General features: G+C 45.2%; 1 protein-coding gene across 10 annotated transcripts in view; it reads left to right on the top strand.

Moving 5' to 3' along the window:
- C15H2orf42 (chromosome 15 C2orf42 homolog) overlaps positions 1-14,797 on the top strand; it is a 62,587-nt gene extending 47,790 nt beyond the window's left edge. For 9 of the 10 annotated variants that reach the window (XM_023552730.2, XM_003413663.4, XM_064268694.1 and 6 more), the window contains one exon: positions 8,671-14,103. In XM_023552730.2, the coding sequence (XP_023408498.1) occupies positions 8,671-8,879 (209 nt within the window). In that variant the 3' untranslated portion in view covers positions 8,880-14,103. Of the gene's footprint in view, positions 1-8,670; positions 14,104-14,456 lie in introns of those variants that run through there. The other variant, XR_010317945.1, reaches the window with a different exon arrangement.
- Positions 14,798-17,922: the final 3,125 nt, after the last annotated feature.

The raw sequence follows: 17,922 nt of genomic DNA, 5'->3' as shown, positions 1-17,922 counted from the left end.
CCCCCTCTTGAGTCAGCCCTTCCAGTCTCTCCTTTCTTGACAATTTTGCCGGCTTCCCTCTCTCTCTATCCTCCCATTCCCCCTCCAGACTTAAGTTGCCAACACAATCTCAAGTGTCAAGATATAATTAGCTCACTCTTCATCAGCGTCTCTCTCCCACCCGCTGACCAGTCCCTTTCATGTCTGATGAGTTGTCTTCGGGGATGGTTCCTGTCCTGTGTCAACTGAAGGTCTGGGGAGCATGGCCGCCGGGATTCCTCCAGTCTCAGTCAGACCATTAAGTTTGGTCTTTTTATGAGAATTTGGGGTCTGCATCCCACTGATCTCCTGCTCCCTCAGGGGTCCTCTGCTGTGCTCCCTGTCAGGGCAGTCATCGATTGTGGCCGGACACCAACTAGTTCTTCTGATCTCAGGATGATGTAGGTCTCTGGTTCATGTGGCCCTTTCTGTCTCTTGGGCTCTTAGTTGTCGTGTGGCCTTGGTGTTCTTCATTTTCCTTTGCTCCAGGTAGGTTGAGACCAATTGATGCATCTTAGATGGCCGCTTGTTAGCATTTAAGACCCCAGACGCCACATTTCAAAGTGGGATGCAGAATGATTTCATAATAGAATTATTTTGCCAATTGACTTAGAAGTCCCTGCAAACCATGTTCCCCAGACCCCCGCACTTGCTCCGCTGACCTTTGAAGCGTTCATTTTATCCCGGAAACTTCTTTGCTTTTGGTCCAGTCCAATTGAGCTGACCTTCCATGTATTGAGTGTTGTCTTTCTCTTCACCTAAAGCAGTTCTTATCTACTGATTAATCAATAAAAAACCCTCTCCCACCCTCCCTCCCTCCCCCTCTCATAACCACAAAAGTATGTGTTCTTCTCAGGTTTACTATTTCTCAAGATCTTATAATAGTGGTCTTATACAATATTTGTCCTTTTGCCTCTGACTAATTTCGCTCAGCATAATGCCTTCCAGGTTCCTCCATGTTATGAAATGTTTCAGAGATTCGTCACTGTTCTTTATCGATGCGTAGTATTCCATTGTGTGAATATACCACAATTTATTTACCCATTCATCCGTTGATGGACACCTTGGTTGCTTCCAACTTTTTGCTATTGTAAACAGAGCTGCAATAAACATGGGTGTGCATATATATCTGTTTGTATGAAGGCTCTTGTATCTCTAGGGTATATTCCTAGGAGTGGGATTTCTGGGTTGTATGGTAGTTCTATTTCTAACTGTTTAAGATAACGCCAGATGGATTTCCAAAGTGGTTGTACCATTTTACATTCCCACCAGCAGTGTATGAGAGTTCCAATCTCTCCGCAGCCTCTCCAACATTTATTATTTTGTGTTTTTTGGATTAATGCCAGCCTAGTTGGTGTGAGATGGCATCTCATCGTAGTTTTAATTTGCATTTCTCTAATGGCTAATGATCGAGAGCATTTTCTCATGTATCTGTTGGCTGCCTGAATATCTTCTTTAGTGAAATGTGTGTTCATATCCTTTGCCCACTTCTTGATTGGGTTGTTTGTCTTTTTGTGGTTGAGTTTTGACAGAATCATGTAGATTTTAGAGATCAGGTGCTGATTGGAGATGTCATAGCTGAAAATTCTTTCCCAGTCTGTAGGTGGTCTTTTTACTCTTTTGGAGAAGTCTTTAGATGAGCATAGGTGTTTGATTTTTAGGAGCTCCCAGTTATTGGGTTTCTCTTCATCATTTTTGGTAATGTTTTGTATTCTGTTTATGCCTTGTATTAGGGCTCCTAGGGTTGTCCCTATTTTTTCTTCCATGATCTTTATCGTTTTAGTCTTTATGTTTAGGTCTTTGATCCACTTGGAGTTAGCTTTTGTGCATGGTGTGAGGTATGGGTCCTGTTTCATTTTTTTGCAAATGGATATCCAGTTATGCCAGCACCATTTGTTAAAAAGGCTATCTTTTCCCCAGTTAATTGACACTGGTCGTTTGTCAAATATCAGCTGCTCATACGTGGATGGATCTATGTCTGGGTTCTCAATTCTGTTCCATTGGTCTATGTGTCTGTTGTTGTACCAATACCAGGCTGTTTTGACTACTCTGGCTGTATAATAGGTTCTGAAGTCAGGTAAGGTGAGGCCTCCCACTTTTTTCTTTTTTCAGTAGTGCTTTGCTTATCCGGGGCTTCTTTCCCTTCCATATGAAATTGGTGATTTGTTTCTCTATCCCCTTAAAATATGACATTGGAATTTGGATCGGAAGTGCGTTAAATGTATAGATGGCTTTTGTAGAATAGACATTTTTACTATGTTAAGTCTTCCTATCCATGAGCAGGGTATGTTTTTCCACTTAAGTATGACCTTTTGAATTTCTTGTAGTAGAGCTTTGTAGTTTTCTTTGTATAGGTCTTTTACATCCTTGGTAAGATTTATTCCTAAGTATCTTATCTTCTTGGGGGCTACTGTGAATGGTATTGATTTGGTTATTTCCCTAAATCTCTTTTGCAGTCATCAGTAATGCAGGTACATTGGGGAAAGGAGTGCGTGTCAGGTTTTCTAATGGGTAGGAAATGACTGCATATTTTCTAGTTTCTACAAGTTCTGGTCAGGGTACAAATGGTGGGAGGGACCAAGCATCTTCCTGCCTTTTCCATGCAGCTTCCCTTAATGAAGGAAAGCTGGGATGTGGGCGTAAGCCTGGGTAGGTTCTTGCCATCCATCTCCATCTGTTTTATATTTATTCCCAGGTGCTGGCAGTAGTTGTCTTTTTTCATTGTTGTGGGTTTTCCTGTGTCTTCATTTAAGTGAAAAGTTGGAAGCAGCTGCATGAGAGGGCTCTCAGAGATCGTTTGAACTGGAAGCTGTAATAAGATGGTTGTGACAAGCATGAGAGCCAGATGATACCTCATGTTTACACCCTCTAGCTGGAGGAAAGCACCCAGACCAAAAAGTACCAGCCCACAAGGCCGTTAGTCTAGGGTGGATGGAGGCTTTGTTTCTCCTCATATAAGTGATATTTTGGTCATTGACTTGTTCACCACTTGGTCACAAAAGAGTAAAGGGAAGGGATTTAGAAAAGGTGGCTGTTTGGGGTAAAGTAGAAGGAGCATAAGATAGTAAAGTAAAAAAATATTAGCTGATGAAGTAAGAAAGTAGTGCTAAGAGAAAAAGCTTTAGGCATTATGAGAGTCTTGCACCTATATCCTTCCTTCTTGTCTTTTATTTACATATTTTTGTTGTTGTTTTACTTTTATCTCCTGAGAGCTTTCACTTTTTAACTGGCATTTTAAAAATATCATTGAATCTGAGATTTTCATTTTGAATTTGCCACCTGACTGTCACCCTAGCCTGTAGTATCAGTAAGCTCTAAGATTATTAAATATATGTTTTAACTTTGTAATGATCAGGAAATTTGATACCTCAATCACCAATGAATTTATAAACCTTTCCTAGCCTTCTAAGGAACCTGGTGACACAGTGGTTAAGTGCTTGTCTAACGGAAAGGTCAGGAGTTCAAACCTACCAGCCACTCCACAGGAGAAAGATGTGGCAGTCTGCTTCTATAAAGGTTCACCAAAAAAACCAAACCCATTGCCTTTCAGTCAATTCCGACTCATAACAACCCTATAGGACAGAGTAGAACTTCCCCATAGGGTTTCCAAGGAGTGACTGGTGGATTCCGATGGCTGACATATTGGTTAGCAGCCAGATGCTTAACTGTTGCACTACTAGGGTTCCCCATAAAGATTACAGTCTTGGAAATGCTATGGGGCAGTACTACTCTGTCCTATGGGGTTGCTATGAGTCTGAATCAAATTGACTGCAATAGGGTTACCCAGCCTTTTGATTATCAAGACAGGAGAGACTCAGCTCCAATTCAGGAAACTTCTTGCTTTGGGAACACTGTCTTAGTTATCTAGTGCTGCTATAACAGAAATACCACAAATAGGTGGCTTTACAAACAGGAATTTATTTTCTCATAGTTTAGGGGGCTGGAAGTCCAAATTCAGGGTGCCACCTCTAGGGGAAGACTTTCTCTTGGCTCTAGGGGAAGTTCCTTGTCTCTTTGATCTTCTGCTTCTAGGTGATCTTCATATGGCTTGGCATGTGTCTTCATCCTTCTCTGCTTGTTTAATCTCTTTTATATCTCAGAAGAAATTGACTCAAGACACACCCTACATTAATCCTATCTCATTAACATAACAAAGACAACCCATTCCCGAATGGGATTATAACCACAGGCATAGAGGTTAGGATTTACAATACATATTTTGGGGGGGAGCACATTTTAATCTATAACATTCCACCCTTTGGCCCCCCAAAATTCATTTCCTTGCCACATGCGAGCCACATTCACCATATCACATCATCCCAAAATTCTTAAATCAACTCCAAGTCCAAAATCTCATTTTCTGAACCATCTAAATCAAATATGGGCAAAACTTTAGGCATATTCCATCCTGGGACAAATTCCTCTTCATCTGTGTACCTGTGAAATCGAGACTACAAATTATCTGTTTCCAAAGTACAGTGGTGGAACAGGCATGTCTTAGTTATCTAGCGCTGCTATAACATACCACAAGTAGATGACTTTAACAAAGAGAAATTTATTCTCTCATAGTCTAGGAAGCTAGAAGTCCAAACTCAGGGTTCCAGCTCACAATCTTCCCTGGTCAAGGAGTTTCTCAGCACAGGGACTCTGGGTCCAAAGGACATGCTCTTCTCCTGGCTCTTGTTTTTGGTGGTTTGAGGTCCCCATGTCTCTCTGCTCACTTCTCTTATATCTCAAAAGAGATTGGTTTAAGGCACAACCTAACCTCATAGATTGAGTCCTGCCTCATTAACATAACTGCTGCTAATCCTACCTCATTAACATCATAGTGGTAGGATTTACAACACATAGGAAAATACCATCAGATGACAAAATGGTGGACAGTCACACAATACTGGGAATCATAGCCTAGCCAAGTTGACACACATTTTTGGGGGGCACAATTCAATCCATGACAAGGCATAAAGTAGACATTTCCATTACAAATGAGAGAAATTAGAAGGAAAGAAAGGAAAATGGGCACTGTTATGGATTGAATTGTGTCCCCCAAAAATATGCACGTCAGCTGGCTAGGCCATGATTCCCAGTATTGTGTGATTGTCCACCATTTTGTCACCTGATGTGATTTTTCTGTGTGTTGTAGCCCTGGTGGCGCAGTGGCTAAGAGCTATGGCTGGTAACCAAAAGGTCAGCAGCTTCAAATCTACCAGCCACTACTGGGAAACCCTTGGGGCAGCTCTGCTCTGTCCTATAGGGTTGCTATGAATTGGAACTGACCCGAAAGCAATGGTGTTTTGTTTTTTTTTTTAATGATGTTAATGAGGTGGGATTAGTGGTATTTACGTTAATGAGGCAGGACTCAATCTACAAGATTAGGTTGTGTCTTAAGTCAGTCTCTTTTGAGATATAAAAGAAGCAAGCAGAGAGATATGGAGACCTCATACCACCAAGAAAAAAGAGCCAGAATAGGTCATCCTTTGGACCCTGGGTCCCTGCACTGAGAAGCTTCTTGACCCGGGAAGATTGGTGAGAAGGACCTTCCTCCAGAGCCGACAGAAAGAGAAGCCTTCCCCTGGAGCTGGTGCCTTGAATTTGGACTTCTAGCTTCCTAGACTGTGAGAGAATAAATCTTTGTTTGATAAAACCATCCTCTTGTGGTATTTCTGTTATAGTAGTACTAGATAGGAGACCCTGGTGGCGTAACGGTTAAGTGCTACAGCTGCTAACCAAAAGGTCGGGAGTTCAAATCTACCAGATACTCCTTGGAAACTCTATAGGGCAGTTCTACCCTGTCCTATAGGGTTGCTATGAGTTGGAATCGACTCGATGGCAACAGGTTTAGTTTGGAGTACTGGATAACTAAGACAGGCACCAAGCAAATCCAAAACCCAGCAGAACAATTTACATTAGCTCTCAAGGCTTGAAAATAATCCTCTGTTCTCTGAAACCGTCTGGGCAAGGGCCCCGCCCTCCAGACCCTGTTGGCCACACTGTCTGGATTCTTTGTGGAGGTCCCTGGTCCTGGGCTTCAGCTCCACCTTCCAGGCCCACTAGGATGTCAGCTCTGCTCCTTCCGCTTTGGGTGGCCCTATTCTCCTAGTCCATCTGAGTGGCAACCTTATCCCCTCAGCCCTGCAGGTCCAGTTCTTCTGCCCCTTGAGCATGGCAGCCCCAGGCCCTCAGCTTTGGACTGCGTCCCCATCCCCCTGGTTCTGGTGAACAGCAGCCTGACACTCCGGAACCAAGTTGGTGAAGATCTGACTCTTTGAAACCTAGGAGGCCATGTCTTCACTCTTTGAAACCCATTTGGCTGTGGCTCCACACTTTGAGACCTAGTAGAGTGTGACTTCACCCTTTGAAACTGAGGCAGTCCTGCTTCCCCTGCCCTACCAACAGTTCTGCTGATTTCCGAGCTGCTCCGTGGAGAGTTGTTTTCTTTTCTTGGGAGACAACAGATGTAGCTCCTTTGGCCTGTTTCCTGCCTGTAGAATTCCAAGAGGCAGACAACATTCTTTCCTTTCATTCTTTCTCTGTTCCCTTCAGTCTAAACTGATGGGTTTTCTGCTGTGGAGTTGGTTAGATCTGTCAGTCACAGGCTTAATCTCTTTAACAAAAAATTGTGTAGTCACGTCCTTGATAAATTTTCTGACAGGTGTCCTTAGTTTGTACAAAAGAACTTTCCAAATCTTTAAGTGCTGTTTTCATTTTACACAGTTCATTTTTAAGTCCATCTCTTTCCTCTCACATTTTACTGTAAGCAGCAAGGAGAAACCACATGTCCCCTTTAAGGTCTTGCTTAGAAATATCCTCAGTTAAATATCCAAGTTCACCACTTGCAAGTTCTACGTTCCACCAGACATTTGAATATAATTCAGACAGGCTCTTTGCCACTGCGTAAAAAGCATCACCCTTCTTCCATTGTCCAATCACATGGTCATCATTTTCTTTTAAAGCCTCACCAGAAACACATTTAACATCTACATTTCTAGTAACATTCTGTTGCTGGTACCATATATATTCTCTAAGATGATAGAGACTTTCTCTGTAGCTCTCCTCACTTCCTTCTGAGTCCTTGCCAGAACTGCCTTTGATGTCCACAATTCTACCAATAGTCTCTTTAAGGCAATCTGGGCTTTATACTATAGTTGTTATGTTGTTAGATGCCATTGAGTCGGTTCCGACTCACAGGGACCCTGTGTACAACAAAATGAAACATCGCCCCGTCCTGCACCATCCTCACAGTTGTTGCTGTGTTTGAGCCCATTGTTGCAGTCACTGTATCAATCCATCTTGCTGAGGGTCTTTTTCTTGCTGACCCTCTACTTTACCAAGCATAATATCCTTCTCCAGGAACTGCTTCCTCCTGGTAACATGTCCAAAGTACTGTTAAACCCAAAAAAACACACCTGTTGTCATCAAGTTGATTCTGACTCATAGTGACCCTATGACAGATTAGAACAGCCCTATAGGGTTTCCAAGGTTGTATATCTTTATGGAACTCGACTGCAACATCTTTCTCCCATGGAGTGACTTGTGGATTTGAACCGGTGACCTTTCAGTTAGCAGCCAGGTGCTTAATCACTGCACTGCCAGGGCTCCTTAAAGTACTATTCAACAAAACCCATTGCTGTCGAGGCAATTCCGACTCATAGTGACCTTACAGGACAGAGTAGAGCTGCCCCACAGGGTTTCTAAGGAGTGGCTGGTGGATTCCAACTGCCAACCTTTTGATTACTAGCTGAACGCTTAACCATTGCAACACCAGGGCTCCAAAGCACTATTGGAAACCCTGGTGGCATAGTGGTTAAGAGTTTGGCTGCTAACCAAAAGGTCTGCAGTTTGAATCTACCAGGCGCTCCTTAGAAACCCTATGGGGCAGTTCTACTCTGTCCTACAAGTACTGTTACACACCTTAAAACTCTTCCAGCCTCCACCCATTACCCAATTCCAAAACTACTTCCACATTTTAGGTATCTGTTAGAGCAGCACCCCACCCTTCCAGTACCAAATTCTGTCTTACTTACCTAGTGCAGCTATAACAGAAATACCCAAATGGGTGGCTTTAACAAACAGAAATGTATATTCTCACAGTTTAGCAGGCTTGAAGTCTGATTCAGGGTGTTGGCTCCAGGGGAAGGCTTTCTCTGTCTGTGGGCTCTGGAAGAAGAAGGGCCTTGTCTCTTTGAGCCTCTGCTCCTGGGCAATCTTTATATGGCTTGGCATGTGTCTTCCCCCTTCTCTGCTTGTTTAATCTCTTATATCTCAAAAGAGTTTGACTCAGGAGACACCCTACACTAATCCTGTCTCATTAACATAACAAAGGCAACCCATTCCCAAATGGGATTATAACCACAGGCATAAAAACCCAAAACCAAACCCAATGCTGTCAAGTGATTTCTGACTCATAGCGACCCCATAGGACAGAGTAGAACTGCCCCATAGGGTTTCCAAGGAGCGACTGGTGGATTTAACTGTCGACGTTTTGGTTAGCAGCTGAGCTCTTCACCACTGTACCACCAGGGTTCCAGCCACAAGCATAGAGGTTAGGATTTACAACACATATTTTTGGAGGACACAATTCAGTCCATAACACAATACGCATTAGAGTCACGTGGCATTGTACTGATCAATGTTCCTTTTTTTTTTTTTTAGGCAATACTTCCCCAGATCAGAAGGAGCCAACACCTTTCATCATCGAGTGGATCCCAGATATTCTTCCCCAATCCAAGATTGGTGAGCTGCGGATCAAGTTTGAGTATGGTCACCACCGTAATGGGCATGTGGCGGAATACCAAGACCAGCGGACCCCCCTGGACCAGCCCTTGGAACTGGCCCCCCTGACCACCATCACTTTCCCGTGAGGCAAAACAAAAGCGTCTTATGCTGCTAAATTTGCACATCCCCACCCCTTGACAACTTTAAATACTCATTAAGCACTTAGATGGCCCTGTTCCTTAGTAAACTGCTCTTCATTAAGATGCAACTTCTGAAAACATTCAGGTGGGTTCTGCTGAAGAAAATACTTTGTAAATAGCCTTTGTGGTGCTGCTGTGTACAGTCTTCATTATAAGTTAGGCAGTATTCCTGCAAGAGTTATAAAAGGAAGAAGAAAACCAGCTCACTTTCCCTCTTACGGACTCTTTCAACCTTTTTCTAATTCTCTTTCTAAGAGGTTAGCGGTACTCAACCTTACACCAACAGTGTAGGAAAGTTACTTATACCCTAGTTAGGGCAGAATGTTACGGACCATCCTGGCACAGTTACAGCGTGCCCTTTATTTTGTTCTCAAATAAAGCACAGTGTCACTACTTTTTCCAAATCGCATGTTGACCTGTTTATAAAACTGTAGACCTTCATGGGGGTTTTAGTTAATAATGAAACGGAGAAAGAGATTCAGGCGTCAAGGGGATATTGACATTTCAAACTAATGTTTATATAATTGTTTATTCACTTGACATTTAATTTGTTCCTCCTCTTGTCCCGAAAAAGTTTAACAGCTAGTAAAATTCAGTTCCTGTTTCTGAGCTCATTATTACACACGGAATAGAGATACTGAAAGACAGAGAATTGGAAACCTATCTTCAAGGAGAAAAGAAGGAAAAGAATATTTCCTACACATCTACTATGTGCCAGGCACTTTCATTTACATTCTTGCTTCATCATTTTCCTTATTTAATCCTCATTATTCTTTTGAATTTTTAGGCACTACCCCGCCTTTATGAAGTTAAACAGCCTCTCTGAGGTTAGGTATGTTGCTGGAGACAGCATTAAAAATAATGTTTAGTGTTACTCCACTTTATCATGCTGCTTTGATATAAACTGCTTATAATTCATTGTATTTAAGAAGACAAGAAAAATCCACATGAAGCAAGCTCTTAGTCTTCTTTCAGTTGCAAATGATAGAAACCCAACTCACACCAGTTTGAGCAAAAATGGGAAGGAATGGCTGATTCATGGAATCCAAAGCAGGGTTGGACAGCCACTGTGGGGCAGAGCTGGGGGTAGCTAGGCCTCTGGATGCCTCAAGCCAGGGCCCATCTGACCCATCTCTGCCTTTCTCTGGGGCTTCAGTTACTTTTTGCACAGAGCAGCTCCTTTTTGTGGTAGGAATTCTGGCTCCTGAAGCTCCTGAATGTATGGCTTGCACACTGGAGAAGGACTGACTACTCTCTCTCTGATCCAAATAGCAAAGTCCCCGAGAAGGGCTCTCATTGGCCTAATTTGTGATGATGGCATATTCAGTAGAAGTGGGAGCCAGGCCCCTAAAAGAGAGGGATGGGTAGGCAAATTAACTGTTGTCCACCCTGTATGATTGAGTGGTTAGCTTGTGTGGAAGGCTCATAAAAGCTTTAGACAGTGGAGATCATGGAGGAGAATCCAGGAAGATCCATGGAGAAGGCAGAACTTGCACTGGGCTTTAAAGGAGAAAAAGGGTTTGGATAAGCATGGAAAAGAGGAGAAATTAAAACTAGGTGAGGCAGAGGACCTGCCTAAGAAGCAAGAATACCCAAGGAAGGACAATGGTTGGCCCACTATGTGAAATTCTTCAGCCTGAGAACTTTGAGGCCCTCAATCACAGCTTTTTGACCAAGACAAACTACTATGGATGGCAGGCAAATGTCTGGTGTAGCAGTACCTGTGACCCAGAGGAACCATAGAGGCCATGAAACACATGGCTAGGGCAACAAATCCACCCAAAGAGGCCCCCACTGAAGCACTAAGGTCTTCACCGGGGCTATCCCACCACACCATCACAGCCCATCACAATCTGGAATAGAGTTCAGAGTTAAACTGATCCTTTTTTCTAACTTGACACCCTCTCTACCCAGGTCAAGCATAAGTCTAGGAGGACCAGAAGGTCCACTGCACCCACTCCCAGCTTCCAGACACCTCTGGGGCACCATCAGCATTGACCTCACTTCAGACCCACCCCACACCCAGAGGGTCCTAGATACTCCCACCAGAAAGACTCTTCAAGTCCTGCACTGACTGCCTCCTCCAGTACACACTTCCATCTGTACTTTCCATTGCACCCCTTCCCCATTAATCAAAGGACTCTCCCATCTCCATGGACTGCCTGGTGGCTCTCTCTCCGTGCTGCAGCTACCATTTGTACCCTGGAAGACACAGCTCAAAATCATGTCCACACAGCCTCCTGTCTACTGCACACAGAGTGATCATCCTCAGACTGAGTGGATTAATGAATCTGAGAGGGATGTCTTCTTAACTCCTCCTCCTGCAAGCCACAAAGCTGGGGCCCCTAACGTCATGAGCTCCATGAGAACAACCACTTGCTACTCCACCCAGAACACTTTCGTTCGACCATGCCCCTGCCTCTGCCAGTACTGCTGTCATCTGAACAGCTTGCTAGTTCAGATAGAGGAGTGATAGGCTACTTGAGGACCTCCAGGAAATCTGACTCCAAGAAACACCCACCTAAGTGAAGGTCTATAGGCCTGCCACCTGGCTGTCTCAAGGTACCAGATGCCACCAGTCCTGTGGCCTTCTGGGCCCAGCAACTCCCAGTCACATAAGTTCTCCCCACCTTTCACTGATAACTTGTGGTGTCTGTGTACCCAGTGCCTTATCCTTCTCTCCAGCCCACAGGTGCATACACATACGCACCCCACACATTCTCAGTACCCACCTCTGACTACCTATTACAGGCAACCTCTGCATGCCACCCAAGAGGCACTGTCTCAGTACCTCAGCCAGCTCCTATCCCTGGTTTTCCCATGTTAGAAAAAGCCCAGAACATACCTGTCACCAGAAAAATCCAGGGAAGTCCCATTCCACTCTACTTGCTGTTAGAGGATGGGGGCAGGGGCTGCCCCACCCCCTTGCTCTTTTATTGAACTGACAATTCTCAAAGATAAGTTACAGCACAGAAACGCCAGCCACAGACAACAAAATCTGTGTCTATTATTTGTGAAAGTTGGACAATGAATAAGGAAGACCGAAGAAGAGTTGACACCTTTGAATTGTGGTGTTGGCAAAGAATATTGAATATACCATGGACTACCAAAAGAACGAACAAATCTATCCTGGAAGAAGTACAACCAGAATACTCCTTAGAAGCAATGATGGCAAGACTGCATCTTACATACTTTGGACACGTTGTCAGGAAGGATCAGTCCCTGGAGAAGGACATCATGCTTGGCAGAGTATAGGGTCAGCGGAAAAGAGGAAGACCCTCAACAAGATGGATTGACACAGTGGCTGTGGCAATGAGCTCAAGCATAACAACGATTATAAGGATGGCGCAGGACCGGGCAGTGTTTGGTTCTGTTGTGCATAGGTTCGCTCTGAGTCGGAACCGAGTCGATGGCACCTAACAACAACATTATCTGTGAATTTTCCTAGGATGGATCTGCTCCCTCAATATATTTTTCCTTCCTTTTATTTCTCAGATTCTGGTTTCCTGATTTTCCTCTTCTGCATCTCATGATATTTTCCGACACTCCTTATTTGACTTTTTAACCCCTTCGTGGCCCGTAGTACATATAACAACCAGCTACATTTTTCACCTGCAGGGTTTACTGGGGAGCTGTACCCCACTTACAGTGCGTGTTGCTGCAAGGCACGGACCTGTATGGCAGTTTGAACTGGAAGAAACGGGCCTGTGCTCCGAATTACTTTTTTTCCCGGGTATTGTATGAGGCAGTGCTGAATCAATGTTTTTGGTATGAAAAATACAGATTTTGATAAAAAGTTATTTGGAACATATATGACCCACTGAACTCTGGGGGGTAGAATTAGTGGTACACCTGTGTACCTCTGGACTCTGCGTGTAGGGCTGGTGGAATGAGGCAAGAAAAAAATTCACAGTACAAACCAAAAATTCAAACACACTCAGTGATTCCTTATGCATTCCATTAATGAAAACACATGGTATCAACAAAAAATTCCAAGGAGAAAATAGTTGGGTCTTGAAAGAACAAGTCAGCATCCTCACCAACCTTGCTGCCCTGATTCAGCACCATCTCATACAATACACTGTAAAAAAGGCACTTTGTGGCACACACCCATTTCTTCCAGCTCTGCAAGCTCCCTTCATGTTGTTGCACCATCCCACCTGCCTCACCAAAGGAGCAGGCTGACTTGTTCTACAGCAGTGCTTCTCAAACTTTAACGTGGATAGGAATCGCCCAGGGATCTAGTTAGAATACATATCCTGAATCAGAAGTTCTAGGGTGGAGCTCAAGACTCTGAATTTCTATTAAGCTCCCCGTGACGCAGAACGTGCTGGACTGCAGGGATGCTACTGAACTGCAGACTGCTTTGAGTACCAAGGTCTTAGGTCTGACCTGCTACAAAACTGGCACTTCCTACCTGTGACCTCCCACCCCACTTTCACTACCACCTATGGGAGAGGACAGTGCTGGAGGTTGGTGATGACCAACGCACAGCCAGGGCACCCCAGATATAAAGGCGGTTTGTTAGCATGAGCTGCCCTGCTACCCAGTACTCTCTCACAAAGTTGCTCCACCTGATGAAGGCACTAGCCTTGTTCCTTGGAACTAGTTTCAACTCAAGGGTACAGAAGTGGAAAGTAGGTTCTGTAACCCTGTAAATTTCCTGCGGTTTTTCTTCCTCCTCCCCTAGTACCTCTTTTTCACTGTCCTCCCCACTCTTTCTATCTCAAGACCTTAAGCTCTGGGTTGGAAATACCAACTCTGTCATAACCTTGGGCAAGTTTTTCTCATCTGAGCCTATTTTCTCACTGGGATAATGTGACTATTAAATAACATATTCTGTTTTGAGTCTATGTTGTTGTTAGGTGCTGTCAAATCAGTTCCCACTCACAGCAACCCTATCTATGTACAACAGAATGAAACACTACCGGTCCTGCCCCATCCTCACGGTAGTTATCCTTTAGCCCATTGTTGTAGCCACTGTGTCAATTCATCTCCTTGAAGGTCTTCCTCTTCTTCGCTGACCCTCGAGTTCATGGCAATGGAAACATGGCACTGATTAAGGGTAAGAGTTGTACAGCCAATTAATGTAATTGATGTAAGTTGTACACTGTAAAAAGTAGAATTGGCAAAAAAAAAAAAAAAGATACTGTGTATGAGACGTTCATAAGATACTAGCTATTATCCTTTCACCTATTGTTTGAACTTCTCCCTCTTCTACCTTGTTCCTTAGTGTTCAGGCTTAAAGAGTGCTTTCTGTCTGTCCATTCTTAGGAATCTTTGTACTTGAGAATATTAAGAATAGTAAGATCACACTTCTGCATAAGGCAAAAGCAGCAAGGTTGGAAATAAATATGATGAAAGGTTAAAGATGTTTGGGGGTGTTGGTATTAATTTCCTTCCTATCTTTGTCTTTTTTCAAAATTTCTAGAATGAACAATATTACTTTGATAAATTATAAAAGTCCAAGGGTATAACTTTAAAAGAAGGGGGATGAAAATTAAGCTTCTGCAATCTCTGCAGACAGTAGGAGGAAGAGAAAGAAAAAAGTGCTGAGGCGCCAAGAGGTGGAGGCTGGTCACGCGGCAGCCACCGTCTTTTCCGAGATGACTCTAGTCACGTTCTCCTCTCGCCGGCGCCGCAGCTCCCAGTCGGCTTGCCGGCTCTTCTTCCACCAGGCGGCGCCGCAGGACGTTCAGTTGCCGACGCCTCCTGCGCAGCCGCGCTAGGCCTGGACACGTCACCACCTTCGCGTCTTTTCTGGAGAGCGCGGGAATGCAAGGCCTGGAGGGTGGTGACGTCACCGGGGTTCCCCGCGTGGCTCGCGGGGGCGGGGCTGGAGACGTGGCGCAGGCTCCGGCCGGCGCGGCGGGAGGGGCGGTGGCGCGGAGCGCTGGCCTGGCCGGAGCTTACCGGCCCCCCGCGCCCGCCTCGTGACCCGTGGAGCCGAGCCCGGGCCCGCCCGCCGGGGCCGCGCTGAGGGAAAGGTGCTGACGAGGCGGAAGCGCGGGCTCGGCGGGGCGGGCGCCCGCGGCCTGATGCGAAGCTTTCTCTCGGGGTCGTTGGCCGGCCGGCCCCCCCCGCCCCCGACCCGAGTGCCTCGGGTGCCTCCAGCCCCCCGGCGGCCGCTGAGCCGGCAGACTTCCTGCCACCCCCAGCGGCCGGGACTCCGGCTCGGGAAGATCTGGGTTTGAATCCTGCCCCCTCCACTTGCTGTATGCCTTGAGCAAGTAATTCAGTATCTGAGTTTCGGTTTTCTCCTTTGTAAAATTCGGATAGTAGCACCCACTCCAAAGGCTTGTTAGAATAAACTAAGTGCCTAGCACGTGGTAGGTTTCCAGTCAAAACATAAAAGTTCTGTGTTCACTTTTATCCACAAGGCCCTCAGAGCCAATTTAGGTGGACCTTTTTTTTGTTGTTAATTCAAAGTTTTTGTGTGGTTCAGTGTACTTGTTTTTTTTTTTTTTTTAATAATAAATGCTTCCTTTTTCTTAGTAGAAAAAGCACTTGTCACAAAGGGCTCATCCATAAATTGCTGAGTTGAACCTGGGAACTTCAGGGGAGGGGTGACGTTACCTCCGTTGCCATCCAGTGATTCTAACTCACAGCCACCCTGTAGGACAGAGTAGAACTGCCCTAATAGGGTTTCCAAGGCTGTAATCTTTACGAAGGTAGACTGCCACGTTTTTCTCCTACAGAGCGGCTAGTGGCTGGAACTTAATACCTTCACTGCACCAAGGGGAGGGGTAGTTCTCAGAAATTTTTGTGGGTTCCAAGCACCTGTAGAGCTATAACTGAGAGACCACAGGATTTCCTGCTGGAAGCCCTGTCTCCAGGCCACATTGTCTTGGAGCACCCTTCAGTTCTCTTTCCCCTCTTGGTGTTCTTTCCCAGAATCCTTCCCCTCATGTGACTTTGTTATGACCAAGTCATCTTTCTTGGGATGACCTGAGCTGGAGAGATAAGCCAGTCTCCAGGTGCTTCTGTGAGGCTGGCCTAGACATTGCAAGACTGCAGTGCAGTGAATTACTTAATATGGCCCTTCTAACCTAGCCTCTGTGACTCACACAATGATTGGGTGGAACTATGCAAATAAGGTGCTTGTGGCCCACCAAGGGGATTGGACAACTTGCTAATGGTGCAAGTAAGGCATATAGAACCCCTATGGTGGTGGGATGATGCATAAAAGGTGTATGGGACCCTAATGAGGGGATTGGTCATGTTTGCCATCCTCCTAGGCTTAAAGGAGAACCAATGTCAGAGCAGAGGTTGATCCTCACTACCACTAAGAAAGAAGAGCCAGGAGTGGAACATGTCTTTTGGGCCTGGGGTCCTTGTGCTGAGAACCTCCTAGACCCCACGAGACAGACATCAAGGAGCTGTGGCAAAGAAATGGAGGCAGCAGATCGAGGAGACTGGCGTAAGACAGCGCAGTGGGCTTCCAGGCCCACAGGGCAAGGCGGTTACAGTGGCAGTGTCAACCCACTTGGCAATCAGGGCAGAGGCCGGGCCCAGGGGCTGAGGGAGAAGCCTGTTTGCGGGCAAGGCCAAGAAGCTGTCCTGACCAAAGAACTATATCCTGAATCATTCCTGATCCTGAATTGTAACCTGTTACTTCTCTAGTAAACATCATAACTGTGAGTAATGTCCGTGAGTTCTGTGTGGCCACTGCAAAGAATTATCGAACCCGGCGGAGAAGTAGAGAGTGGCATGGGAGGACGGCTGCTCTCAGAATTGTTGAGTAGGTTGAAGGGTGGAAGTGTGTTTGACCTCTACATCAAAGGCATCAGTCTTGGGCTGATGTTGATGGTGATTCTCTCTCCTCTCCCTTATGAAGTTAGACCAGGAGGCCGGATGATGCTGTCACCATGCTATTTTTACAAAGACTGACCCCTAGGAGGAAAGAAAGCAGTGTATACTGAAATGCTTATTTAGTATGTGCCAGGGACTGTATCAGACTGTTCACAATGGCCTTGTGAGCTAGGTAGAATTAGCCTTTTATAAATGAGGAAACAGGCTCAGCAGCAGCTTAAATACCTCACGTCTCGCAGCAAGGATGTGGTGGGAGTCAGTGCTCTTGGAAGCCATACTAAGGTTCTGTCTGGGGGCTCTGGCAAGAAAGAGGCAGTACCTAGTCAGGGCTTCTCTAAGGTACGGGATGTTCAGGACCATCCTAGAGGGTATGAGTGAAGGCATTTTACCACATGGGCTTCCCCTCCATATTTCCTCTCCCTTGGCCACCCCTGCCATTTGTATCAAGGCAAAACCAGTTTAAGTGACAGACCAAGGGCAGCATTTGTGGCACTAGAACCTACAAAAGTCAGAGGAGGGACGACCCCCCCCACACACACACTTTGACTTGGTCATAGACGGGTTGATGGATGGGTCTCCTGTGCATCAGATTTGGGCCTTTTTTTAGGACCATCTGGCAGAAGCCACCTTTCCTGGCACCTGCTCCTTCTACAAACCATTTCTTATTTTCCAGCCAGTAGTGCAAAAGGCAGAAACATGGTATATGTGTAATTTAGATTCAGTGAATCCCAGGGCTGGCTGTGTTCTCTGTTTCACATGAGGAGAATGGCAGTCCATACCCACTGCTGAGTTGTATATGCACCTGCAAGAGACAAGAGAAAGGCACCAAAGACAAAAGTCATCTCTCCAGTTTCATTGTTTAATGTTGTATTTGGCTACAGCTCAGGTTAGAGAAATTCCCAGGATAAGGCAAACTAATAAAGGCCCAGGTTTTTTAGAGTAGTTCTTTAGAACCCAGGGTTTTGTAGATAGCCCTTGGTCCTGAAAAAGGCAGATAGTTTCTGTGTTTCACATTTAGAGAGAGAGTTTTCTCTCCCTTTCTTTGCAGCCAAAGCATAACTTCCTGCCCTGAGTTTACAGACATACTTATTGAAGCCTACAAATCATGTGCCCTCAAACACTAATGGTCTAATTGGAGCCATGTCTTCTGTTTTGTCAGTACAGCCTGTGTACCTAA

The sequence above is a fragment of the Loxodonta africana genome, chromosome 15, assembly GCF_030014295.1.
Source record: "Loxodonta africana isolate mLoxAfr1 chromosome 15, mLoxAfr1.hap2, whole genome shotgun sequence".
Taxonomy (NCBI): domain Eukaryota; kingdom Metazoa; phylum Chordata; class Mammalia; order Proboscidea; family Elephantidae; genus Loxodonta; species Loxodonta africana.
Note: the sequence above shows the minus strand (reverse complement) of the source record. Positions and strands in the feature narration are given on the sequence as shown.